General features: G+C 36.1%; 1 protein-coding gene across 5 annotated transcripts in view; it reads right to left on the reverse strand.

Annotated features, from left to right (window-relative positions):
* astn1 (astrotactin 1) overlaps nucleotides 1-27971 on the reverse strand; it is a 351664-nt gene that overhangs the window by 245794 nt on the left and 77899 nt on the right. The window contains exons 3-8 of one of the 5 annotated variants that reach the window (XM_032565573.1): nucleotides 21674-21924; nucleotides 21392-21534; nucleotides 18031-18180; nucleotides 7885-7992; nucleotides 6004-6153; nucleotides 38-205 (exon numbers count right to left, since the gene is read on the reverse strand). In XM_032565573.1, coding sequence (XP_032421464.1) covers nucleotides 38-205; nucleotides 6004-6153; nucleotides 7885-7992; nucleotides 18031-18180; nucleotides 21392-21534; nucleotides 21674-21924 — 970 coding nt within the window. Of the gene's footprint in view, nucleotides 1-37; nucleotides 206-6003; nucleotides 6154-7842; nucleotides 7993-18030; nucleotides 18181-21391; nucleotides 21535-21673; nucleotides 21925-27971 lie in introns of all 5 variants that reach the window. The other 4 variants (XM_032565572.1, XM_032565571.1, XM_032565575.1 and 1 more) reach the window with 4 other exon arrangements.

Raw genomic sequence — 27971 nt, forward strand, 5'->3', positions numbered from 1 at the left:
GAACAAAGCTAACACTGATGTCGCGCTCTGGACTAACCTGTCTCTGGGTCACACTGGTGTTCACAAGGATCCAGTAGGCGTCGACCACACAGCTCGTTGACCCAAGGTCCACTGGCATTCTGCTGGTAGTATAACAAGATCTGGGCTGGGTTCAGCCAATCTGAAGCATCCAACTGGCTCCCCTGGAGGAGAATGAACCTCGAACCTGAAGAGAATGGAGCAAATACAAGTATGAAACACAAGGGCACACTGAAGAAAAATAAGTTGGAAGACTAGAGAAAAGTGAGGACCTCATGACAGAATGAAAAGATGCAACAAATAAACCCATCAAAACAGGATGAAGAAGAGATTGTTGATCTTTTCTTTATGCCTCTTGGAAAAGCAACCATTAGAAATAAAATCATCACAATTCCAAAGTCATAGATATTTATATTATTAGGCTGCCCAATCTAATCTTAGGTTCAAATACATTTTTGACATTGAGTGGCTGTTGCATCAATTGTGTCAACCAGAAAAGACCTACAACAAAATCTAAAACCATATTTAAGGAGAAATCCCAGCTCTCCAAGCTTTGCAGGTTCTCTTCAAGCTGCGGTTATGTCCACTGGCACATTGTAGTGGGAGACTGATGTTGGCTACATTTAAATTATGGCCATCATTGTCGTTTTATGAGATCACAAACCACATGCATTTTATTTGCGATTGTGATAATGTCATTAACCAAACCCAGACAGACATTAGATTGCAAGTATATTTTTTATAGGAGCCTTAATTCCACAATGCTTTTTATGCACCTACAGTTTTGTTTTAAACACGTTGTATTGAATAACTGTGCCATTACCAAATACCTTTGAGCACTTTCCTTCACAAAGCCTCATTCTCCTGATATAGTAGTCATTAACTACTCATTTACGACTTGACCGTCAGTCTGATTAGATCTGCTTTGAAATAAAGCAATGAATCAGCCCCCTGTTTTTGCTAATAAATGCTGATGAATTACAGTAGCCGTACATTTAGTGTCAGCATAATTGGCCAACAAAAGCTGTAAAATCACTAGAAATGATGTCACCCTATCCTGGACATTTTTCAAGGAAATTTGATTGCAACTGTTGAGCATAGATGAACAATTAAGTACAAAACTTACAGATGCTTAAAAACACATAATCAGGGCACAACTGTGGATATTTCTGCTTATAACAAAAACCGATATAAATATAAGATTAGAATAATCATCACAAACTGCAAGCAGATTTACAAATTTAATAACATACTAGGTGTATCGAAAAAGCAAAAACAAAGTCAGTAAAAGAATCTGCAAATAACTGCAAATTCTGAACTACAATTATTGTAACTTGAATTATATAAAAAGTTTAATAAATGAGCAAGGCTCAGTGTTTTCTTTAGCCTTGGCTGGAAGACTTCATAATAGGAATGAGAAATAAAATGGATAATTGACTAACACTGCTAAGCAGATGACAAATGTTATAATTAACACATTCATTTTTTTATGTTCGTAAATACATTTAATCAGTCAGTCAATCAATCAATCAATCTTCTTTATTATCCCCAACGGGAAATTGTTGTGCAGCACAGTAGGAAAAAGAAACAACCATTCTGACATAATGTATGTATGCATAGCAAGAGACAGAAGAATATTGAGTTATTTGAAATTATTATTGGAAGCTAATTTATCGTCTTCATTTCCAATGGAGTCTGAGGTAGAAGAAGTGAATTTTTTCTGCTAAATTTTATTTTTCAGAGGTGAGGTTGCATGCAATGTTTAAAACCAAGTAGACTGGCATGAATAAATGAGTAAGAAACCTGTGTTTATGTCAGTACAAATTATTCTATTAGTGCAGCTCACATATTACATGATCTACAGAGGACAATGGCTAAGATGCTGGCAACCAAAAAGCAGAAAAAAAAGCAACAAAAAAAAAAAAAAAAATCACTGAAAATCTTTCAAGAAACCAGAATGTTCCTTTCTGTGATTACATGTCAAATGCTGTATTTGACAGCATTTGACATGTAAATGCTGTCAAATACAGCATTTACTATGCTGCAAGTCGAACGAATGTAAATTTCGTTCGACTTGCAAACGAAATGAGACTTGCATTTCGTTTGCACGTCTCATAAACTTGAAATAACATAGGAAATGAAAGAAATTTAAAACGAATGGAGTACAAAACACATGTATTGTTTTGTTACTTTTCAACATGCTCCACGTATGGAACATGCTGGATTTAAAAATGTTGGCAATCCTTTGAAAAAGTCAACATTAAAGTAAGAGCCTACATTGTCTGTATACATACACATAGATACTGCTTTTACAGTATTACCTCAGCAGACAATGTGGAGTTATGTTTTAACCATTTCTCATTCACCACTAAAACTCAAGAAGCAATCTTTTGTCTTCTTAATATGGTGTAAATATTGTAATCTTATTGCTACACACAAATAATAATGTTAATTTACTAGTCACTTCTATGGAATATTATAATATCTTGTTATCACAGTACTTTAAATAACTCTCGAGACAGCCTGAGGCTGATCCACTTAGTTATGCTGCTATTGCTCGAGGCTTAAGGGGGCTCAATACTGATGTGAGCACCTCTCCTCCTGCTCTTCCATATTTTTAACACCCTGAAGACAAATGTACTGTAAAACAACGCCAACATATTGGTAGCAGAAAGTGCATTGTTTAACAATTTTTTAAAATGCTAACTTTGTTTTGTTTCAAATAAGTTTAAAAGCCATCTTAGTAAGAAAAATCTTAAAAAAAACAAACCTAACAGGTAATTAAAAGAAGAGATGGATCCAATCCTATTTTGATTACTTTTTTTAACCAGAAACTGACTCATTTAACCAGAAAACAAGTCAGGAGCCACCAATCTAGACAGGATGATATTATGTCAGTCATATAAAGTCATAGATTTACTGATCCTCCCCCCGCCCCCCCAAAAAATTAAAATATAGTCAAAGAATGTTTCTCAAGCATTTCATAAACTATCTTAACTTGTGTACATGCAGATTATTTAAACCTTAAATAATTTGTTTAGCATAAAATACTAAGAGAACACTTGAGCTCAATAGACAAGTAACAATATGTTTCAGTAGGCGCAAAGCTAAATAAATAACAAAATGTTGCTTTTTTTCTGTCAGCCTTTTGTCTGTTATGGAGCATAAGGGACTGTTGAAAAACACAACAAGGCAGGAGTATTTATAACCCAGAAACACTGAAAGACAGCTGCCATGAACACACAAGGTGTAACATCATTTCTGATAATGAATACTAATGAGAGTTCATAGCAAAAAGCTTAATAAAATTATAATATTACTGAGTAAAGTAGTTGTTTTTTTCTGAACAAATTACCTTAATAAAGCCAAAGAACTAACAGGAGCACCTTTCTTGGGGCTGAATTTCCAATGTTCATTCTTGAGATCCTGGCTGGTGTTGGTAGAATATATTATCAAACCTTTTTATCCACTGAGAATCTATTCATTTCTGTTCCAATAGGAGCACCACCTTAAATTACTGCCTGTCCAGCTATTTAAAATACAATTAGGCAGCTACCATATTGCTGAACAAACTCATATCTCTTCATGTGCTTTGTCACATAAAGAGATACAGATTACATGCTATAGAATACATTATCATCTGGGTAAAGCATTTTTTTATGCAACAATGACTTTTTAAAAAGTTTGATGTAAATAAAGTGGCTTTACATTTTTAAAACTACTATAATATTCTGGTGGTTAAGTCTATCGTTGATAGGTTTCCTTTCCATCTGTAAAACCCTTTGTTGAGTCCCTGCCATTTTGTGTTTATTTTCTGTCTAGTCTGTGTTTTTCAACTCAAAACTTGAATTTTCTCATTTTGTGGTTGGCAAAATCATTCACCCTGTCCATTGTATCTCCTCAGTCCAAAAGGTTGAGATACTTAATAAAGGTTTCTATATCTGACACTGTTGTTCATTTTGAACTTGCCTTACCCAAGAAAGGATCCCCTAGTACCTTTTAAAAATGTATTAAGAAGTACATGTTGTTGTTCTGTGAACTCAAAAAAAAAAGTGGCATAATACATTTCTCTGAAATGAAATATGAAGAGAGAAGAGTGACTCTACATTTCTGTGGTTTTCTTCAGTGAATCTGAAGGCAGAAACTTGCGCAGCTGTTGGCATTAATAGCTTCTTTCCCCAGTGGTTGAATCCAAATTTTTGTCTGATTCACCGTGACATGAAATCAGGTCTGATGAGATTGTGGAGACATTTATAGAAACATTCTAAATCGATCCCAGTTTTGTAATTCAATGCACACAATCGCTATCTTTCATCTCCCTTTTCAAAGTTCGCTCCTTGGATGCCTCCAAGAATTTTAATAACACCCCCTGGCAAGCAAGTGTATACCACAAGGAAAGCTGCAGTACACCGAATCAAATCAAACCTGCAGATGATAGATGAGCAAGCGTAGTCAGTCTATAATATATCCTGACCAGCAACTCACTCCTGTGACAGCTAAAAAAATGCCAATAGGCTTACAGGAACCAGAATATGGAAACTTTTTCATTTACTGAAGGTCTTACTTTACATCTAGATTACTTTGCAAAAGTACTCACACCTCTTTTCTTTTTAATATCGTCAGGTTTTTTTAGTCTATTCCATTACAACTAGTTAATACCCCTAAATACAATTATATGAAAATTATTGCCTTTTAAAATCAACATATTAGTATTAGAAAGTGTCTAAATTTAATCACTAGAGGTTAGAAGAAAAAGGTTTTGAGAAGTTTAAAGCAGAAATTGGTGAAAAAAACATATAAGCTTTGAAACTCTCAAAGACAATTCAATCTATTATCTGCAGATACACAAAGACATGACAGTTCACCCAAGTTTCACAATGAAATTATTTATCAGAGAAAAAGTCAAGGTGTCCGGCATATCTCTGCAGAAGCTGCTAGAGATTCACAGCGTAGGCGGAGGAATCTGTGGTCAGAACAACTATTCGTCACGCACTCCACAAATCCAGAATTTCAAGCTAAGTGGTAAAAAGTAAGCCACTGGTGAATAAAGTTCACAAGAAGTGCAAGCTGTTTAGGGTATATGGCAAGAATGTGCAAGAAAGCCTGCTGGTCATATGAGACCAAAATATAATGGTCACAAAAGGCAATGTGTGCTGATGTACATCACATCACCCTCAACATGCCTACGGCACTGTGAAACATGCTGGTGGCAGTATTTTGCATTGGGGATGCTTCTCTTTGACAGAGACAGGAAGTTGGTCAGATTTCATGGTAAGATTGATGGAGCTAAATCCAAGCAGAAAACCTGTTGGAGCCTGCAAGACATGAGACTTGTTGGTGGAGGCTCAACTTCCAGCAAGACATCCACCTAAACATGCAGCTGCAGTGGTTGAGATCATAGTATATTTGTTTTATGGTGCAGATCCAGTCAAAGAATAGACCTAAGTCCCTCTGAAAATCTGTTGTGAGGCTTTAAAATTAATGTTGAAAGGTGTTCTCCTTTCAATCTCACTGAGTATTAGCTATCTATCAAATAAGAAATTGTATAAATTTCCATTTTTTGATGGAATAAGATGGCAGAAATTGTGGTTATGATGTATAAAAGGTGAAGAAGTTTTTGGTGTCTCTTTCAAGGGACTGTGTAAAAAAGTAAAAGACCGAACAGTGATGAGGAGATCTCTGTGGATGGTCAATGCCCTCTTGCCTAAATGCACTGTTTTGCTTCGCGAGTACATCAGTCATGTGGCGCAGCATAGGGAACGAAAAGAAAAAGTGGTCGACCTGGCATTTACCTTTGTCTTTGAGAGCAAAGCAAATCAGCAGCTCCCCAACAAAGCGCTGGCACTTGGTTTGAGAGATATAGAGAGCTGAGCTCCCTGGAGAGCGGCAGAAAAATACCAGCTCAGCCCCCCAGGGCTTTAAGCTTCCTTGGGAGTTTGTTAAGAAAGGCTGCATCGACAATCTTAGACTGGTGTAAAGCCTTACCGTCAGCTATGAGGTGCTCCGGCACATGTAAGATTACTCGGACTGAGAGGCTGCAGGCGAGGTGAGAGGAGTAAACCAGGCCAATCACGCAGCTGATGACACTGATCAGAGTCAGGGTGGTCTTATTGATAGGACTCCGCGGGGAACCTGCTGTTGGGAACAAATGGAATGGAAAGAGAGAAAGGAGATGGGAACAATAAACAAAACGTATATGAGAAGCAGTCACTTGTGTTTTTCTGGCAACCTTTTGGTAACATAAACATAAAGGCAAACAGTCACACACAAATACACACACGCTACTCACATGAGTTACTTTACAAACCGGCCTCTACCCACCGCACAAAAATGGGCTTAGCTCCCATAAAAAGGACCTTTGGATCAAAAAAAGCATCACGCCTTTGGGAGCTTTAGACTGGGCTCGGTGGTATAGACCTAAGGTTTACCTTTGAAGGGTTTTTAACATCCATGCTGGGATGTGTGAGGAAAATAGAAACACACACCAAAATAATATTAAAAAAAAAAAAACAGCTTAGAGGTTGCTTTGCAACCGACCCTCTTTCCTGTGCTCCCCTTTTTTGTCAGAGTAAAATGCTTCCCTTATCTCCTTTACTCCAGAATGCAACACAGAAAAGTGGTAAACGTGACCGCATACCCACAGGAGGTATGCATTCATCCACACGCACACCCCCACCTACGCCCATACACACAACAAAAACCAAATAATGACCTTGAATATAGGAACTCAAACTTTGTCCAAAGCAGTTACTTTTACACTAACGCCAAAAATTCAAGATTAAATTGTCACTTCTAAATTACCTTGGCAGAGCTTGTTCTTTCAGATGCTACCCGAGGCTAGGCTTTAAAACAAAGGCCAAATGGAACGCTGACCTTTTGTATTTTGCTCCAAACCAGTTGATGTAATCAAGTAACTTATCCAGAAATGGGATGCAGGGATCATCTCACTTTGCTGAACCTTTTTTTTTTGTTCTTTTATCTTCTGGCATTCTGCCCAAAGTTTATTCTTCAGCTTTTAAAATGTTAAAAAAATAAATAAAATCAATCTCCATATAAATGTAGCTATTTTCGGAAAATGTTTTATATTGTATATGTGAGCAGGAAATGACAAGGAATAATTTCATCATGCCTCACAAATCAGTCTTTCCTCTGGATGTAAACAACACAGTTGGGGCATCATTGCTACCATCTTGTTCTAATTAAAGATGTTGGCTACACTTCCGGAGGCTTCACTGTGTACGTGACACCTGTGCACATGACGGGAGGATAATTGGCTTGGAGGCTCTGTAAAGGCTTGTAACGCCTTTTGACAGCAGCTATTATTTTGAGGGGATTGTTTTGTTTTGTTTTTTCTTCCTCCATCTCCCTTCCACAACCTATTACTGTACATCAAAGTTGCAAGGACAAGGCATGCTGACAGATAAAGCGTGCTCCACCACTTCACGTTGACAGAGTTTGCACAGGGTCCTCCTTAGAAATAATATTTGTCCGTAATATTATTTCAACACAGAGTGCTCTTCATATTGCAAGGTGCAACAAACATTAAATTTTCCACCCCAATGGGAACCTCTGATCTCATGATCTTGTTTGATTTCCATCAACAAGATTGAATGCAGATGCAGTGAGATCAATTTTACATGCTCACAAGCACTCTACACATTACTGTGTATGTATACACAATCCCGGTACGAGTCAAATTTACGTGTAAACACCAATTTAGAACCATCCACTGGCTACATGTACAGAGTTCACTTGTCATGCGTCGTGGCGGTGGCAATACCATCAGTGGGATAAATTGTCTGTAGGTGTATGAGTCCTCCTTACCCCCAGAGCCCCACGCGCTGTTGGCGTTACCATTTCTCATACCTCGACTCCGGCGTCGACTGCGGTTTGGGTCAGTGTAAAAGGCCAGCTGAGGCTCGCTGTCTGCCTCCGTCCCAGAGTCCCCGTCTGGGTTCAAGAAAGTTGAACCCGCTGTTGGATTCAAACAAAAATACACCTCCAATGAAAAGGAAAAAAAAAAAAGAAAAAAAAAGACGACTGGTGGGAGCTCGGTCCGCAAGATACCTTTTCAGTGACTGAAATGTAAGGGATGGCAGTCAAAAGTAAAAAAAATATTTTTGTGTTGGAATAATGTGCAGCTCTGTGAGTTGTTAAAAGAAAGAAAAGTGATTGAGTGGAGCTTCATATTGTGTCATTTAAACCGAGCCAACAATAATCTCAGTATAATGGCATTTACGGTTATCGCATGAAAAGTTAGATAAAGGATCATAACTAAAAGCAGATGGTTCTCGCACTGCAGTAGTAATTTTGGTATCTGATCAATAATTTTTTCATAAAGCTGTGATTTTTACTAAAGACAAATCCAATATAACCAAACAATGTGTTGTTTATGGACATTAGGATCTTAATGATATACAAGGAAAAGCTTGAAAGAGAAGTTTAAACATCTGTATAAACTGGGGTGTATAGAGATATTCAAACACACTAGTTAAAAAAATATATAGACAACCTTCTCAGTGTTTCACTTTAACTTAAGAGTAAATTGTTCCTTTAAATCAAAAAATTATTTAAATTATTTCCACTTTTCACAAGCAGAATATATATATATAAGGATACCAGGACATGCTCTTATGTTACAAAGTAAGTTGGAATACTATTGGAATTTTTTTATTGATACACTCATAAATAATATGCCCAACCATCAGATTGTTTTCAGTCAAAACAAATGAGGTTTTAAGGTAGCACCTTTTAGATTGCTTCAAAGCCAGTGTAAACTAGGTCCTATATTATGTTCAAAACAAGTTCGTACAACCGATGTGTTAATAACCAATACTTAAAGTCCTGAGAAAACCATGGACTTACTGAAAATTTTAACAAGAGCACCTTACAGGACCCTTCCCCTTGCCAATTGCTGCGCTACAGCTCTCCATCCACAGAGAATCCTGCGGAAAACTCAATAAATTGTTAGCATTTCGTGTAATGTTAGATTGCTTCTCCGCCATTAGCACACCTGTCATCCTCAGCTGGAATGACTGTGCACTGTGCAGGGGGAAGCACATACACAAGCATGAATGACAATGCTAAGGCATTCCTCCTGGCATATCAGTGTATTTCTGCAAATGACAGTAGGAATACTAGGAGCAGCCAGACGAGCTTGATTTTTTTCCACAAATGATCTGTTCCATATTCTACTGTTCCGACAGTGACAGTTTCATTAAATATATAAAACATCTTTTAAAATAAAAGTTACCTACTGCAGCTTTAATTGAAAAACTTAAATAAAACAGAATTATAAGTAATATGAGTAACTCTGAGTCCTATGTTGTCTTGTGTATGTGAATAAGACAAGTACATGTCATGCTCTACACTTATCTAAAACTTAAATCTGAAAGATACTTTGTTGATTTTGTTTTCAATTCTACCACAGCATTTTAAAACTGTACATCTTTAAATCTAAAACTCGGCTGAAAAGTGAATGAGGTGAAAATGAGATCTGGGGAACTTATGTATTTTTTGAGTTAGATTGTGTTGAGTAAAAGCAAACAAACTACTAGATTAAAAATTTGCAACATTATACTTCAATTAGCTTTTTTTATTGTATGCCATATAATTAATGATGGTCATAATTTCCAGCGCTCAATTTCAGGGAAAAGAATTCCTGTATAGTCAAAATGAAATACTTATGCTGCTGTAAAATGAAAATGAATTAATATATTTGTCAAAGTTAACTACTGTAATTATGTAAATATGTTGGATTTAAAAAAAAAAAAGAAGCTAAAAGGAAGATAAGCAACATGTAGTGTTGCTTATCTTCTGTAGTGTACAGCTCTTGTACTGTCCATCCCTCGTCCACCAATCTTTATCATGTTGCACTTAAGACTTAAAAGTTTAGATTTGGATAACTAGCTTTCAAGCAATTGAGCTAAATATATTCATCAGCAATGAATGGTGAAAAGCTATGTGTCACTTAACACTGCATGATACTTAACATGAAGATATTTATGTATATATAGAACTAGGCAGCTTTATACTTAGAGTCAGTGTTGTATAAAGTACTGAAATCTCAGAGTCAAGTAAAAGTACAAGTACCTCTCCAAAATATGACTTTGGTAAAAGTCGAAGTCACTGACTGAAATGTTACTTGAGTAAAAGTCTTAAAGTATTTGAAACTTCTTGTACTTAAGTATGGAAATTACTGTAAAAATGGATGTACTCAAGTAATGTAATGAAAAGTACAAGTAAAAAGTAAAACAAAGCAAATGCAGTTTGAATGACATTTTTTATATTTTGGTAAACTTGTCAAATACACTTAAAATAATGTACCCAACCAAGTGCAGGCAAAATTAAACCTGCTAATAGATATACCTGCAGGCATCATTTAGTTAAGAAAATTAGGTGCTTTACCTATAGCACAAGGTTAACTTAACCTGCTTTACAACTGAACCAGCTTCTTAGTATACCCTCCAGGACAGAAAATACAAAGTTTTTGTAAGCCTTAAGTTTTCCCTTCAAGTAAGGTCAGTGCTGAAAATGAGAAAAATAAATAGTACAGAAAATGCGGCCAACATGAAGAAAAAGAGCTGTTACGATTACTCTACTTCACAAATCAGTGAATCAGTCAATCCTACAGTCAGTAGGTGGTGCACACAACTGGTCATTATGCAAAAGAAAAAAAGAATTGGGAGGGAAATGCAGCTTATTGGCATCTGTAAACCTGGTTTTGAACTTGCATGCCTTTCCTATATTCGTTAAATTTAGTCTAAATTGCTATCGCTATGGCTTCTGTCCCCCCTTGAACAGAGGAGTCTAGGTAGCCTGCTACAGTCAACATTAGGCCTAAGCTAAATACACCACGTGTGGAACTGAAACAATGCCAAACAAAGTTCATTTATGGTCAAGATTTCACAATACAGGAGTGCCTAGTGACCAAGCTATAGTTACTGAAACAGGAGGATTATAACCATTTCATAAGAAGTTACCTCGATGTGTTTCTTCAAGTTGGACGGGGAGTTTTTGTAAGATAGAATTTCCATGTGACTGCTACTGATTGCGAGACTTGCTTTGTGTTTAATGGGAGAAGCGAAACAGGTGTATCCTAATTAAAAGTAAAGAAATCAAGAAATGGCAAAAAATGTGGAATGAAGATAAGAAAGGAAGAAGATTATATGAAGTACAAAAGTCAGTTTGAATTCGAAGCATTAATGAACGAAACAGAAGAGAAGAAATAATAATTAGTAGATTAGGAGTAGGTCATACCTACTTAAATGACATGCTTTATAAAATAGGGAGGAAAAATAATGATAAATGTGAGAGATGTGGAGAGAAAGAAAATGTAGAACACATATTGATGAACTGTAAGTCAAATGAACTCGAAAGGGAAGAATTAAAGAGAATAGTTAGAAATATGGGGCATGAATGGAATCTTAAAGGTATATTAGGAAATGAAGGAAACATAACAGATATTCACAAATTAAGGAAAGCATTGTTTATTTATCTTAAGAATACAAAATTAAAAAGTAGAATTTAATAGATATGAAGTAATGCTTCTACACACTCATGTACAGTAGGTGGCGGTATGCACCTTAAAGTTGCTTGTGATCCGCCATAATAGAAAAGAAGAAGAAGAAGAAGTATCCTATTGGTGGTGATGAACCAGCCCAGGCAAGCAGGCTACGGACTTTGTTCGGTAGCCTTACTTGCTACTTGCTAATCAGTAGGTGGGGTCAAAACACTTGCGTTTCTCTGTCTCGCTTTTTTGTAACGAGTAACTAAACCACACATTGAAAATGTATCGGAGTAAAAGTACGCAATTAAGTTCGGAAATATAGTGAAGTAAAAGTGAAAGTCATCAAAAATTTTCATACTCCAGGAAAGTATGAAGTACTCCAAAATATACTTAAGTAAAGTAGTGAAGTATTTTTACTTCGTTACTATACAACACTGCTTAGAGTATACACTGCACTAACAATGTTAATAATGCATTACTTTGAGTGTGTTTTAATTGAAGCATTAGTTATGTTTACAGGGCATGTATCCAAAGTTGTTTACAAGTGCTTTTGGTTTGCACAACGTTAAGAAGGAAATTCAATAAAGCTTCATACATGTTAGTGCTTCGGTGGGATTTAAGTGATTTGCAAATAAAATAATTCTGTTTCTGTATGACACGAGCTTAAAAATCCTGACCAAGACACAGCGTTTGATTAGACGAACAGAAAGTCTGCGAAACAATTGGGGGAGGAAATAGTTGGCAGCAATGTCAGTGTGGTAAACTTTGAACAGCTTTTTCGTGACAGCAGCTTCATCAGCTTTTCAAGTTGTTGCTTTTAGAACAATATGCTCTGAAGATATGAATGTGCTGCATTAATATTATTGGCAGCCATGACTATCTACCAGCACAGATGTTAGCATAGCTTCACTTCACAAGAGGAAAGCCTTTTGTGGTGACACCATTGTTTCAGCAGCATTTCTCTCAACCGATTTAATAAACAAGCATTCATCATAGCACACTTTCAGTTCAGATACTGTTTTTGCTGGAAGGAAACGGCGTCCTCTGCATTTTTTCCAAGTTATTGTCGAACCCTGCAATAAGAATGAAATCTGCATTTTTTTTAAAATGGAGGAAAAAAAGCATTAGGATGAATTCACTGAACTTAGAGAAAACTATAACTAAAAGGCAAATGGAGAGATAACTGAAGTGAGGAAAGTTCTTGAATATAAGAGAATAACATGCAGACATAAAAAATTCTTGTTTGGTGTAGAAACAAAACAGTCCACTACATTTAAACTGCTATTCAAGTGGCTTTAATAAAACTACTTTCCAATTACAAATTATCTTTATTGTTACTATGATTATTCTTAATAATGCGGTTTTACCTAAAAGTACACTCGTTTATGTCTGCTCATACTAAAATTCACAGAATTCAATTTAAAAGACTTTTTTTTTTTTACATGTTGCATTATTTAAAAAAAGGATGACACATGGATAAACATTAAATAATTTTGATTTTCATGTTTTTGAGTGACAACATTTACAATAACGTTGCAAAAATATTATACTCAGGAGAAAAGAATAAGCTATTCAATTTTCATCATTGTGTCAAGACACAGATCAGGCTAAATTACTGCATATGAAACCCCTATATTTGACATACCTTGCATTTATTTATAATTATGAAATACTAATGAGGGACTCACAGTCTGGGCACACTTCTCTCGCCTACTCCATCACCTACTCATGTTCTCCCATTTGACAGCTTAGGTCCTTGAGATTTTGAGAAGTGACTCTTGAGTCCATTAAAAGTGTTGACATATGGAGCAAAGACAAGCGCCGGAGCATCTAAGACAAAACGAAAAAGCTTTAGTGCTTAACACACCTATCACACAAACAGAAAATGCCCACTGAGAACGACAATGCGTCTGTGTGCATATTTTATAAGAAAGATGAAAACTGTTGAGTGGAAACCCCAGCAACAGAAACTCGAAACTGCGTGAAGCAGATCTAATTTCCTGCTTAGACAACCTCATTCCTGTGCAGCTGGCTTTGGAGACATCTAATTTGCATCTGGAAGCACTAAAATTTCTGAAAGGGAGTGTGTGTGTGTGTGTGCGCCGGTGTGTTGGCGTGTGCATGCCAAGCACCATAGATGGCAAAACCTTGAACTGTCAAACACTAAGACGACACTGTATCGCTGATACAGCAATTATAATTAATGAAAACAGTTTTTTTTCCCACTTCATTGCATTCTATTTGTGCATACTTCTATCACAACGTGAAAATTTGCTAAATGTAACTGAATGAATCAAAAGCAAATGTTTCTTTTATTTGTGGATAGAGCTTTGTTGTCAGTCAACTGAATGGTTCAAAGCCACCAGCACAGATCAAGAGCTTCTTGAAGCTCTCACACACACAGCTAAAGAAAAAGTAATAAATGCATTACAAAAAACATACAAAGAATCTCTGGGATGTTTTTTTAAGCAGGAGGTTGGCTGCAAAGACATCATTTTCAAGATTATGCAGATTGTGGTAAGAATGTATCTTAACTTTTTATAGCATAACTAAATATTTTTCACACCATTAGTTTCTCATTAGTCTTCGCTGAATTATGTTCGGGTAATCATCAGTTTAATTGCACACATTTGATTTGACTGTGCGCTTACATATTTGTTGCTGCAAAAAAACATGTGTAATCATGGCCTTAGTTAGTTATTGGTAACTAATTTTGTGCTGAATAAGCATATTCTGTTGAACTTTAAAAGTGTTGAGGTCAAATACATGTTAAGAATAAGCGTAACAATGAGCTAGGTTTGATGACATGCAAAAAACCCCCGCATGTTCTTTAGACAACAGTTAACTGACAAATATTGATGAGTCACCATATTAATATAGATAAAATGTACAATAAATTGTGTATCGAGAAAGATGAGGCAGCTGGTCACTTAGGATTAGTAACACTCATTAATTCACTCTCTTGCAAAAGTATCCAAAGTCCTTGGACACAAAAAACACACAATTAAATGTATTCTATTGGTATTTTATGTGGTAGACCAACACAGAACAGCAAATAACTGAAATGTCAAGATAAGAATACGTTGTTTTCAAAATACCTTTCAAATACAAGTTGGAATAGTGTGGTGTGCATAGACTCTGCTTCCTTGTAAACAACCTTTTTTCTGCATATACAACAGCAAGTCTTTTGTTGAAGCATTGCATACCCAATGACTAAATGTTTGCTTTTTTTTTACAAAGTAGCTCAAGGTAACTCAGTCCTTCTAAGAGTGCTGGAAGACTATAAACATTCATTTTTTAAATTCAGTTTTGATCTAAACCCCTATATTGTAGCTCTGGCTGTGTGCTTAGGGTCGTGTCCTGCTGAAAGGCAAACCACCATCGTAGCTTCAAGCTCTTTGCAGCCTCTAATAGGTTTTCTTACAATGCATTCACCCACAGCTAAAGAAAAGCATCCTTACATTCAGATCCAAGTCAACTTCTGAAGGCAACTGTCTCCTTTATACAGGATTTTCTTTTCCTTTTTGTAGGTGTATCAGAGTAAAGGGGCCTTTTTCCACTTTACATTATCAACAACTTTGTGTTGATCTGTCTCATAACAATACACTACAGTGCATGTTTTTGCTTTTAATTTGACACAATTTGACACAGTTGTAAGGACATGATTATTTTTGCAGTGCACCTTAACTCAAGCGATCTCCCAGCAAGTTAGCTTGTTAACTTTGTGGCTTTCTCATGCTAGCAATATCCAGATTTTGCTACCATTAGATGTGTGCATTGTTTAAACTGATTAGAAGCCCATATTTTCATGTGACGTTCTGTACACTTGAAAATGACATTTGTAATTTAACACTTTTCGAAATATAGTGTAGTTACTTGTTACACATTAGATCTTGGGCCTCAGCTTGGGCTTGGAACACATTTCTTAGTCAGAGATGGACATTGAGAGTAATTAAAAAAGGCATGGCACCAGCAAGAAGGAGTTTCAAAGTCTATAAATCCAATATTGTCAAGAGGCACCAACTTAAACGGATATATTTTCAAAACGTTATGAAATATTAAGAGTGGCTTATTTCTTAAAAAAAGATGTGAAGATCTTGTATTTCTTGGTTGTGTTCAGAAAAGGACTAATCTGCTGACAACATTTTGTTGATAGATCACCTGGACCTAAATGTTTCTTTGTTCAATACATCACAAATGCCAGTTTCAACCCTGCCTCTGAGAATTTGTTTCTCTTTTTAGTACCAAGTTGTACAGACTGGCAAAGCAAACACAAGTGTTGTTTACAGTTAATTCCAACCACACTGGAAGATTTCTGGGCATTGCAGGCTTAATTTTTCAACAAGGCCATTTGGAGGGGCTAGCAGCGCCCACTGTGGTTTTCTATTTTGTATTTTTCAAGCTTTCACTCTTTTTTCTCACCTTTTATTATTGATTATGAAGTATTACCTGAAATGTGTTTTAGTAAAAATGGTCTCTTCTGAATCTGGCGTTGTTCTGTGCCAAACTGGACACAAATAAATAAATTACCAAAAATTTAGAAAATAAAGGCATCTAAATCCAAAAAGTCCCAATAGCCATGTTGTTGTCAGACATGATGCATAAAACATTATTTGAAGTGCTAGTGAAATAAATAGAATGGAGCAGTTTGCAACAAACTGCACCTCTAGCTGCCTTACAATTACAGCAGTTTCAATAACTCCATCTAAAGATGCTTTGACCTTTTTCATTTACTTATCAATAAGGTTTAGATTTATTTGGGTTAAGAGAAAGTCACTATAATGACGAGTAAAGGTTAAGCTACCTAAAAATCTAACTTGAAGTCGTTGCTGGCTTATATCGCTTATCCCTCAAATGTAAGCGTTGTCTTTAATGCGTGTTCCCCTGGCTGTGGTTACAAAGTATTGGCCTGGAAAGCATGAAGTGAGCATGAGTAGGGATGGAATGTTACAACAAAGTAATAATGATGGAAAACAATTCAAGTACAACACAAATGGCAATAAAATTATGATAAAAAAATAAATGGCAAGTTTCACATTCACGCTTCATTCATGCAAGATTTCCTTAGCACTTCAATGTTTTGAGGGCAATCATCACTTTAATGGCATGACAATCATATCATCATACAGTATGCTATAATTTCAACATTTTTCAAAATGATCTCAAGGTTATTACTTATCAATTCCTTTGAGTACTATAAAGTTATAACATTTCAATCCATTTGGGCATAAATATTGTATATAACAAGCACCTGTGATCCTTGATAACTCACCTTCAATAACATTTGGAATATGGCATACCTGCTGGAACTGCTTAAAATGATTTGGAAATTACTTAACAACTCAAGAAACAAGTATGAATTCAGCATTTGACATGAACATTTTAGGCTAGAAACTGATATTTAATGGCTATGATCACTTGCCTTCAGTCATTATAAGAGGTCCCATTAAGTGCATGAACTCTTTCACATTTTGTAGGCTTTACAATAGAAAGACAACTTACTGGTACCACATTTTGTAGAAAAAGCGAGGTTCAATTTCTACTACAGGACATAGAAAGCCATTTCAATGAATATAACATTTGTTTGGTTCATTTGTTTGTTTCTTGAAAAAAGTAACAGTTTAAAATATGTTTGACAGAGTTGGACAGTACTGTCCTGACGAACGCAAACAAAAAAAGAAGAAAAATTATTGCGTTAAATATAGTTAAATTTCTATAGTTAAATTTGTACATCACAATAAAGGTCAGAATTATTACCCAGCATTTATTTTGAAATGTTTACACATTTATTTTGAGTCAGTATTTTCAAGTACATATTTAATGTCTTTGCCACTGTACTAAATCCTAGACATACGTTGTCGTGTTTTGATTTATGTAATTTATTCTACATTAAAGTAACGATATGTATATAGTAAATAAATTGTTCTGATTACCAAAAAGTCCATGACAGCACCCATGTGAACTGGACAAGTCTAGCAAAATGAGGAGACTTCTCTAAGATTTACCATTTTACATTTTAAGTTAAAGAACAAAAAATGTGCTGTCACTCGACAAAAGAACAAACAGGTTTAACTTTTTTTTTATATTTGTGATTTACAGTCTTGAAAAATCACCTGCTTTCAGCAATTCCTTATTTATTGTTAAATTACTATGTTTTGTAATGCAGTACTAATGAAAAGCTTTTGTAATGCATTGGTACTCTAAAAAATAAAAGGTTAAAATATATCAAAGATTGCAGATTGCATAAAATGCACTAAGACAAGTTTTAGAAAGTAACATGAGGTGTAATTTGTTAGAAAACAAATCAATTAACTTTTTAATAAAACTTTTTCCAACCCTAGTTTGACTACTAAAGCTGTTTTTATGAATTTGTAACCTTTATTACAAAATGTACTTCTTTCAAAACGATACACACAACTTCTATGTATTCAGATCTTTACTTGACATCATCAGTCTGTAAAATTTTTCTGGCCTGGTTTATAGAAAACACGGGCGTGACTCACCTCTGGTGTTGCTGGAGAGACGTTTGCGTTGGCTGGTAGATGTGTTGTGTGGTAGCAGGGTGTTTTGCTGGTGATTGCTGTCCAATGGGCTCGTGGCAATGATGTTGTCCTTGTATTTGTTCATCAGGGCCAACTTGGTGTTGTCATTCACTGCAAACAAGTGGAAGGGAACTATAAGCACTTCAAAATGGTGGTTTTGACATTTTTCAATGCCAGTTGTAGGGAGAGAAAAAGAAAAAAAATCAGTAATGCTACAAAAAAAAGCATCCAGCTGTTTACTGAGTGAAAAGTCAACGAGTCTAAATTGAAGTGTGAGAAAAGCTGGCATGAAATTAAAACTAATTAGAAAAACTGTTGAAGCATATGTAAGACTCGGAGGAGGAAATTATACATTTCTGTAAATATTCAGACAAAGGCCTCAGCAAAAAGACTAAGTTGGTGATTTTGTAGAATTATATAGCAATAATTGCATGTTTAACTGATTGTTTCATTCCAACTAAGAGAATCCTTTGCTCACACACTCAATGATTCTTCATTAAAAGTTATTTATGATACACAAGATCTATATATGTTACCAAAGGAGATGCAAATGTTTTTGTGCTTATGATGAAAAATGAAATAGATAAAAATACTGCCTCCAGCTGCGTAACAATGAGCCTTAGACAAAAATAATGAAGAATAATTGCCGGTGACAAACACCACTAAATATATTCATATCATTTTTCTTTACTTGTTCATGAAGGCATAAAATGATAACTATTCTAATGCCAAGGGTCATGGCCATTTTCCAGATAGGTCTATGTGTTTGTTTATTCAGTAGGAATTCAAATGTCATTTTCTCAGTGACCTCTACAGTTTTCATATGTATAAACATTCTGAACTTAGCCAGCGGCTGGTACTGTCTCTTTCTCCAGTTTCACGCGTTACCCATCTGAAATGCATAATGCAAAGGATTACTTTGCTTCCATTAGCTGCAGGGCTGGACTATTTGGATCCTAGAGGAGCAGTGTGTGTGAGCACTTTCACCGTAACTGATCACTTAATGAGTCCAGCTAGTAAATTTGAAGCTTATTTCAATTCACAGCATATACCTGCCGTGGAATGGCTTACCGGAGTTGGGTTGATGGAGAAAAATAAACACTCTGAAATGGATTCACCAGCTTGCAAAGAGGTCTCCAGAATATTTCCAATTTAAAAGGATTGTTTATGAGGAAAACAAAACAAGCGTTTTCACGACTCAAAGCCAAACGACGAGCTACATGGAAGACAGAAACTGCATACTTTTGCACGGCTGACATTTAACCAATTACTGTTGACCTGTGGAACAAAATAAACCTTTTTGTTAAAGAAGAAATCTGATCAAATTAATTGTTATTAAAAGTGCAAGATAGTTATTCTGATTAAACAAAAAATGTGACATTTTTCTGAATTAAAAGACATGTTACCCTAATTAAAGTGAATGTTTGTGGCATCAAATTTGTTTATTTGTGTGTTAGTAATGATCCAACAAATACACATTTGCATGAGAAAAACTTTTTTTTTTTTATCCTTGGGCATTAATACTGTAATAAGAATGTAAAACTGCAGCACTATTTCCTTTAAATAATAAATTGAATTGTTCTTGTCTGTGTGCATACACAAAAAAACCTTGCCTGTACTGTACCTCTTACCCAAAAAACAAAAATAAAACACATGGGGTTGGAATTTTCAGAGATAACAATTATGACATGTTAGTGGACTCACTTACTCACTCATGAAGAAAACTGAACCTGCAGTTAGAGGCAGCGTCATAGTACCATCAAAACAAATTAAAATCCCCAGCAGGAATGACAATGTGGTGAGGGGTTAGGAAAGCTATATTATTTCACAAAGGACTTATTTTTGAAGGGGAAAAAAGTTCTCAATTGAGGAGGAATAGAGTTTAAACAATTGGGTCAGTTTGTTGCTATCAGGCTTTCTTTGAGAAGCTACAGTTTAGCTAAAAGTCTCACAAAAAGAGACTAAAAGTTACAAGGACACTATTGAACGCTGCATGAAGCTGACATCAAGAGACATCAGGGCATCAAATAAAGCATGACTATGGTTGAGAAGTTATTGTCTAGCTTTTAGAAAAAAAAATGAAGGTACAAAAATCTCTATGGTAAGCACTGTTCACTAAATGTTCATTCTGCCTAGTTTTTTTTTCTGCTTAGTAGTTGAATATTTTGTGCTCTGATCAGTTGTTGGCAGTCACACTCTAGTTGGTTTATTGGTCACGGGGATGGCGATTTGTCCCTACATCGTTGGTTTTCGGTTGGTCTTTCAGATCACAGCTGCCAGGCTAATCTACTGTTTTCACACTGAGGAGCCAAACTGCTGCATAAGCGTTGTTTTGGAGTTGGAGTGGTTAAAAGTCACTTGTACTGTTGTATTATGTGGGAGGATAGCTGTAAGGCTTGTTTTTATCCCGCTTCTCTGAAAATGGGTTTACAGTCTGAGTCATGGTTCATCACTTCGGTATAGGGTCAAACAATAATACAGAGATCAGGAACCTAATTTTAGATATCACAATTTACACCAACTACTGAGAAAATATACAGTGAAATGATTTTGAGGTCATATCACTGAGCCCTAGGTCTTAGTTGGGTAAAAAATACTCTTAAAATATTTACTTTTTTTTTTCAAAAGAAAATGCTACTTTGTTTTACCATATAACTTCTTTGCTGCTCTAAAAAAATCTAAACAATAAAACCAGGATAAATAAAACAAAACTAAAGCACTCTTCAAAGATAAGTGGAACTCAGTAAAGGGATAATTTACTGTGTGTGTTTGTGTCTGTTAGTGCAAGAATCACTTCTGAAAATTGCAAAAGAAAAGCAATCAGGACCATCAATGCCAACACAAAGACTGTGGAAGGCAACTTTTAAAGGCTTAACAAAAAGCTTATTATCCTGATAGTACAGTACAATGTATTTTGGGGAGTTATTTAGAAACAGCCATGGATGTCATAGCGAACAAAATACAGCATTGTTCTCTGTTTTTTTGTCTTCAGTTTCAGATTTGCTGGCTTAGTGTATGATCATCTGCTAGAGTGAAATTGTGCTTTTTTTCAGCTAACCTGTTATGATAAACTTGTACAAAAGAGTCACATTTTTGGAAAAAACTTCCATATTGATTTATGTAATCAAAATGGAAGTCTTGCGTCACATATAAAAAAGGTTTGAATATTTCAAAAAATTACAGGAAAACATCAAGAACATCAAGATGTTTGTTTTACATCTGATTTATGTTACAAAATGTTTCAGAAGAACTAAAACCTTTTTCCATGCTTATCCCATCTGTTCTGTCTTTTCTGCTCTGGTTGTTTCTGCAGTCTACTAACCCGGTGTGAGGTCCATATTATTCTTGTCATTGCAGCCCTGAAGGGAGTCCAAGGTACGGGTGACTTGACTGGCAAATTCCTCCCCGCCGTTCATGCACTCTCGTTGCAAATGGTGACGCAGGTCTGTAATGTCATACTCGTACCTGCAGATGAGACTGAATTCAGTTACCGCTCTAATATATTGACCTAATTTTAGATTTCCAAAGTGACATGTCTCTAGAATCTTTTCTAGATTCTAAAGTAAGTCCCTCATAGTCATATCTGAACCTGCTCTGCATGTACCCGTCCAAAATTGGTGTCTCCCGGATGCTGAGGGTGCCACCAGAGTTTGGCCCCTGACCCCTGGAGTTCCTTAGACTTTCCCGTGCTTGGCCTCCCATCAGCACTGATGGGATGTAGTGTATCTCATTAGCTGCCTCAGCGCTGGCACTCTTTTGGGGCTGAGGGATGCGGCGTCTCTTACACCAGCGCCTGCGGGTGTACAGGATCAGGACGAGGCACAGGACGGACAGCAGAAGGGCGATCATCCCACCCTGATGGGAGGAAAGGGGAGAGTTTGGAGCAGGGACAGAAAACCAGGGGAGGGGAGAAGAAAACAGTGGGAACATAGTCAGAAAATCCAGCCAAGGCAAAAATAGATCAAAGTCAAACTCAGAGAACTGAAGCCACGGTTTACTAAAAGATTCCAGCTACAATTTAATGAATAAAGCATAAAATGTTTTAGGGCTGCACAATGGCGCAGTTGGTAGCACTGTTGCCTTGCAGCAAGAAGGTCCTGGGTTCGATTCCCCGCCGGGGTCTTTCTGCATGGAGTTTGCATGTTCTCCCTGTGCATGCGTGGGTTCTCTGGCTTCCTCCCACAGTCCAAAAACATGACTGTCAGGTTAATTGGTCTCTCTAAATTCTCCCTAGGTGTGAGTGTGTGTGTGCATGGTTGTTTGTCCTGTATGTCTCTGTGTTGCCCTGCGACAGACTGGCGACCTGTCCAGGGTGACCCCGCCTCTCGCCTGGAACGTAGCTGGAGATAGGCACCAGCAACCCTCCCGACCCCATTAGGGACAAAGGGTGAACAGAATATGGATGGATGGATGGATAAAATGTTTTACCAGATCATAGTTAAGATTCTTAGTATTCTACTTTTAAAGACAGACACTACAGAACATAACTTTTGAAATGATTTCTACCAAAACAGGAACAAGTGAAAGGTTTCAGTAGCCAAAAATTCATTGACCAATTACCTCAATAATAAACCAGCACCTTCAGCCTTAAAAGCAACAGCGTCACAAGTTGAGACAGGGCAGATCATCATTATCATGCTTATGTTTGTCAGCTTGACACCAGGGGTAGATTCATGAACAAATGACTCATAAAGAGATGTTACTACAACAGCAACAATGTGCAATATCAAACTAAGTTTTTTTATTAGCTCTTTTTTCCTAACACCAACAAAAACAATACAATCAAAACTAATTGTAATTTTGAAAAGAGGAAAGACTTGTTAAAACAAATTTCCACTACAGTTCCTCAGACACTTTGAGGATGCAGAAGATAATTATTTCAACAATCCTACAATCAATTGACTTTAATCCTTATGAAAATGTTTTACAAGCTGAATTATCCAGGAATCATACCATCCATACATTCCAATTAAAAAGCAAGAGAAGTTAAAAGTTAACAGGAGAGGGAGAATGTTTAGTTGTTGGCTGCCTTATCTCAGCTGATGCTCTCCTTTACAAAGGTATCGTAGATAGACAGAATGTAGTTTCTATAAAGAAAGCAAAATACAAAAGGGAAAACAAAGTTACTAGTTGACATAACAGAAAATAATGTAAACTGGAGACTTGACTTAATTATTCTATTGTCTATGGCTTATCCTTGCAGGATCATGGGTATGCATATTCCAGCGGTCATTTGAGCGAGAGAGGGGAGTACATGCAATCCATCATATAGCAATGCAGAGACAAGTATATGTGTGAATGTATTTTTGTTTGTTTTGTTTTTGTCCTAAGGTTTTTTTTTTTTTAGAAAGACCAATTAATCTAGCCATCATAATTTTGGACTATAGGATGAAGCTGTCATACCCAGAAAGAATTTACAAATGCACAGGGAGAATCTGCAAAAGTCCATGCAGAAAGACCAGGGCCTTATTTTTACAAAGCAACAGTGCTGCCAACTGTGGAAATATGAACGTCATCTGCGATGGTATATATTATCTCATTCCATATATGTAGCGTAGAGAGGACGGATAGCAAATGATTGGGTCAGGTCACAGGAGCCCTTCCATTTCGATTTTTTTCTCTCTGACTTAATGGCTTGTGAGACACTCCACGGGGTAAGGGGATAGGGCGACATCTACACCCACAGAGGGCTGAGAGATGGTACAAGATGGACAGATGAAGGGCGATGAGCTTACCCCGAGGACAGGCTAGTAGAGAGGACAGAAACTGAATCAGACAGAAACTGAGGAGGGAGTGAGGCAGCGGCAGGAAAGAGTAAAAGAGAGCTCTGAAACGGCGAGTCTAGAGTCAAAAAAATCCTGTCAAGAAGCAGGATATGGATCAAAGTCAAGACAGGTCAAAAGCAACGCCTTTGGAAACACAGGAGAATACAAGAGCAATTGTCAGCTTGATAATGTCTTTGCTGGATATAGGGAAGACGGTTCGTCAAATGCATTGACCTATTCTGTTTCTAATGCCATTATTTGCATGTTTAAGGTTATTTAAATGATGATGTGGAGTAGGAACATGAAGCATGGGAGTAAAGGTATGTCTTAAGGGCATAACATTACCTGTTCAGCATGTGCAGTTTACCTCTTATGCATGCCTAATTTGATGCTAGCAGCAGGGCAACTAAATGAATAAAAATGAGATACATTGTGCAATTTGGAAAATGTCAAACAGAGTTATGAAAATGTCAAGGTGACAGTATGGAGAATCAGACAGCAGCAATTTGCCACTGGAGACTGATGTATTTTTAAAGAAGGGAATGAATCCCTTACCGCAGAAATGCCGAAATTATCGAGCAAACAAACCACATGAGTTCTCTCTTTGGCTAAATGCTAAAACTTCTGACTTTTAGGCTGGGCTATTGCAATGTCTTAATTTGTGCATAACATTCTCTGAAAAGCCCCCCACTGATCATACACGCAGTGCAGGCTCTGGAGAAAAACTAGAAGGAGCCACATTTCTCTGACTTGTGTTTTTTTTTGCTTGTTTAATTTACTTTTTTTTTTATTGTTGTTGCAAGTTACATAAGACACAGAAAGTAAAACTTGGTTCAACTATCTCTCAGCAACTATTTCTTCATAAATATGTGTCCGAATTGCTGTCACTGACTCTGTATTTCTTAGCAAAAAGAAATGAATTAACATGCATAAGAAAATTATCTAATACCACTTTTTCATTATTTCAGAAAGCAACAGAAAAAATTAAGCAAACCATTACAAGCCTGATTAAAAAAAAAGAGTAATAGCATGATCAGAAAATGATAACCAGGATTAAGTGAAACTAATTTACAAGGAATTAAATTAAAAAGTTACCAAATCAGATAATTAAAGGGGGTATTATGTGAGATGTACTTTTTTTTAGCTTTGTATCATGTTATTATGTTGGTCCCTCATCAAAATCATACCTGAAGTGTGGCTTTGCTTCTTTTATGCATTTTTGGGATTTCTTGAATAAACCCATGGCAAACATTTGGGGAAGGCCAAAAGCGCTGCAACAACTGAAGGTAACAGTTACCTGATTGACACTATGTGTCTGGAAAATTCATACTGCCCCTTTAAAAGAAAATTATGGAATATGATCATGCAAAATTGGGTTTTAATCAATAATATCCATAAGAGATCCTTTTGCCCAAACATATTAAATGCTAAGCTTGAATAAATATGAATTTCCATTACTTATATTCATTTAAAATTGCAAAAGGAGAGGCCTATTTGCATGTGTTGTTTGCTTAATCTGCTCTGTCAAGGACATTAACAAATGACTCTATGATATGGGCCACTTATGCAGTAAATCTGCATACAGACTGGTCAGAAAGGAGACTCGAGTCATTTGGTTTGCAATAATTAAATGTTCAGCTCTCTGTAAGTCACCGATAATGACCCCTATCGACATTCACAGAAAACAATTACTACACTCCAACTAAAATTGCTCTGTGGAAAGAAAAAAAAAACATAGCACACAAAGAAACTGCATTTTTCTCTCTAAAAAGACTTAATTTTGAGAATATGTAAAGCCACGCAGGGATCAGATCAATTAAATTAAATAGAACTCTTTTCTTTGCATTAATCAATATGTACATTAATCAAAAGCTGTGTTAGAATGCTTTATTGAAAAGAGGTATAGTTCACATAAAGAAGTGCATTTGAAATACACACATTAGCCTCCATCAATTAATTCTTCATTACTGATTTGCATTCACTGAATAAAACACTGAATGTGAAATATCACCAAAATGACTCATTTTGCCATGTAGGCTGCTGTATGGAAAAACACATTAAGAAGCGAGTATCATCCAGTCGTGTCACTTGTTTAAAGAATGTGGGTTGTTTTTAAAAGTAGATGTAGTTTGTATAGAGTGTGTATGCTGGGATCAAGGGTATAGATTTTACAGAATTCAGAATAGTGTATATGACTTTAGCTGTGATATCCCATCTCATTTAATGTCCCCTCCATATTCAGGGATCATTTGACCAGCTGGGTATGTTATCACCAACCTCTGAGTGTCCTCAAGAGGTCAAATAATGATATGCTAGAATCTGAAACTTGCCAGCAGTTGGAGCCACACTAAACATTTATCATTCAGCATACTGTTGCATGAGATTAATTTCTATAAATGTTATTTCATCTTTTATTGTTGAGTCATATAGCAAAACTTGCAGAAATGTCAAAGGCTCAAAAGTAAGTGGTTATCAAACTGCTTCAGACGAGTGGAGAACAAATTACAAAAGGTATCTTCATAGAACATTGATCTGCAGGGCAGATGTGAAATAGTTTGATGAGGTATTCCATCAGTGGCATTTCTGGGATATTTCTATTAATCAATTGCACTATACATCCAACCAAAGTAACTCATAAGTAACTCATAAAACACAATGTTAGTTTCAAAGGTTGCTTACAAGATGAGAGAAACTTGGTGCTGACCAGGATATTTACAGGTAAAAAAGCTACACATTTCTAAGCTATATGCTCCAAGTTTCAAGGGATATGAGTTTAATAACCACCTTGAATCAACACAAACATTTTTATGATGTGGAGAAAGTAATGTGGACCTTAGTTATTAACTTGACAGCCCACTGTAGCATGTACGCCTGGATTACTGATCTATAATACCAAACCCATTCAAACATCATAATCCAAACATTGTTCTATTTAAATGAGGTCAGAAATCTGAATGCCACATTTGTAAATATAATGCCTGAAACAAGTTACAAAGCATAATGGAGCATAAAGCAGCAAAGCACATTTGTGTGTGTGTCAAAAGTAGTACCAAAAGCGAAGCCTGTAAGCCTTAAGACTTGGTCCCAAAACAACTTTTTAACTTTATAGCAACCATTCAAAGATCTGTTCGCAACGCACTTGGCGTCTTTCACAACATTTTGGACATTGCTGATTTTCCGATAACATCAGCATGTTATCTAAATAAATAGTGTGAGACAAGATTTGCTCAAACTGAAGCAAAAATTTGTCCTTACAGTGTAATTAAACAACATGTAAGCAGTCAACACAAAACCAACACCTGCTGTAGGTTTTAAAATCGATTGAGAACACACCAAATTTTGATCATGTACTCAATGCATTTGCAAAAAATACAATAAAAACACTAATCTCATTTATAGAATGAAATATATTTGAAGTAACGGAAGAATAAAATAACTTTGCTATGGATGAAAATAAAAACAGACATTTTGTAGTTTGCCTTAAAAGTACATGAAATCAAAACTTTTATGTTACAAATTAAACATTGCTTTCAGTAAACAACTTTAGTTGTTTCCAACTTATCCAACAGTATGAAATGCTACCAAATGTACAGATACAATCCTAAAAGGTGCCCTCTGTGACAGAAAAAAGGAGTGGAGTAACAGATGGTAAGCCCCCCACAAAGCCCTGATCTAAACATCAAGGAGTCACAAAGGGATTAGATGAAGAGAACAACCCTAGCCAACTCTACATAGCATGATTGATTCCAGTTTATTTGAAGGAAATCACCAAATGACCATTGGGGATATTTTAATGTATTTAATTTGATAGCATACAATTAAAAACGTATAGACTTAGACTTGACTTTATTGTCATTTTGCATGCACAGGGTGTATACAGAACGAAATTTCGTTGCATACGGCTCAGGACAATGTTTTGAGGTTCCAATGTTATGAGGTTACTCCAGAATAAAATAAAATACAGTATAAAATATGAATATAAATATGAATATAAAATATAAAGTGCAGGAATGACAGTAAAATAGAAGTTTTTACTGTCATTTTTTTTCACCAACTGCACAGTTCTTAAGTAGCATAAAATAAGTCTATCAGTCTATCAGTCTATACAGTCTATCCTTTAAAAACATCATTATGGAA

Source organism: Xiphophorus hellerii, chromosome 6 (genome assembly GCF_003331165.1).
Source record: "Xiphophorus hellerii strain 12219 chromosome 6, Xiphophorus_hellerii-4.1, whole genome shotgun sequence".
NCBI classification, from domain to species: Eukaryota; Metazoa; Chordata; class Actinopteri; order Cyprinodontiformes; family Poeciliidae; genus Xiphophorus; species Xiphophorus hellerii.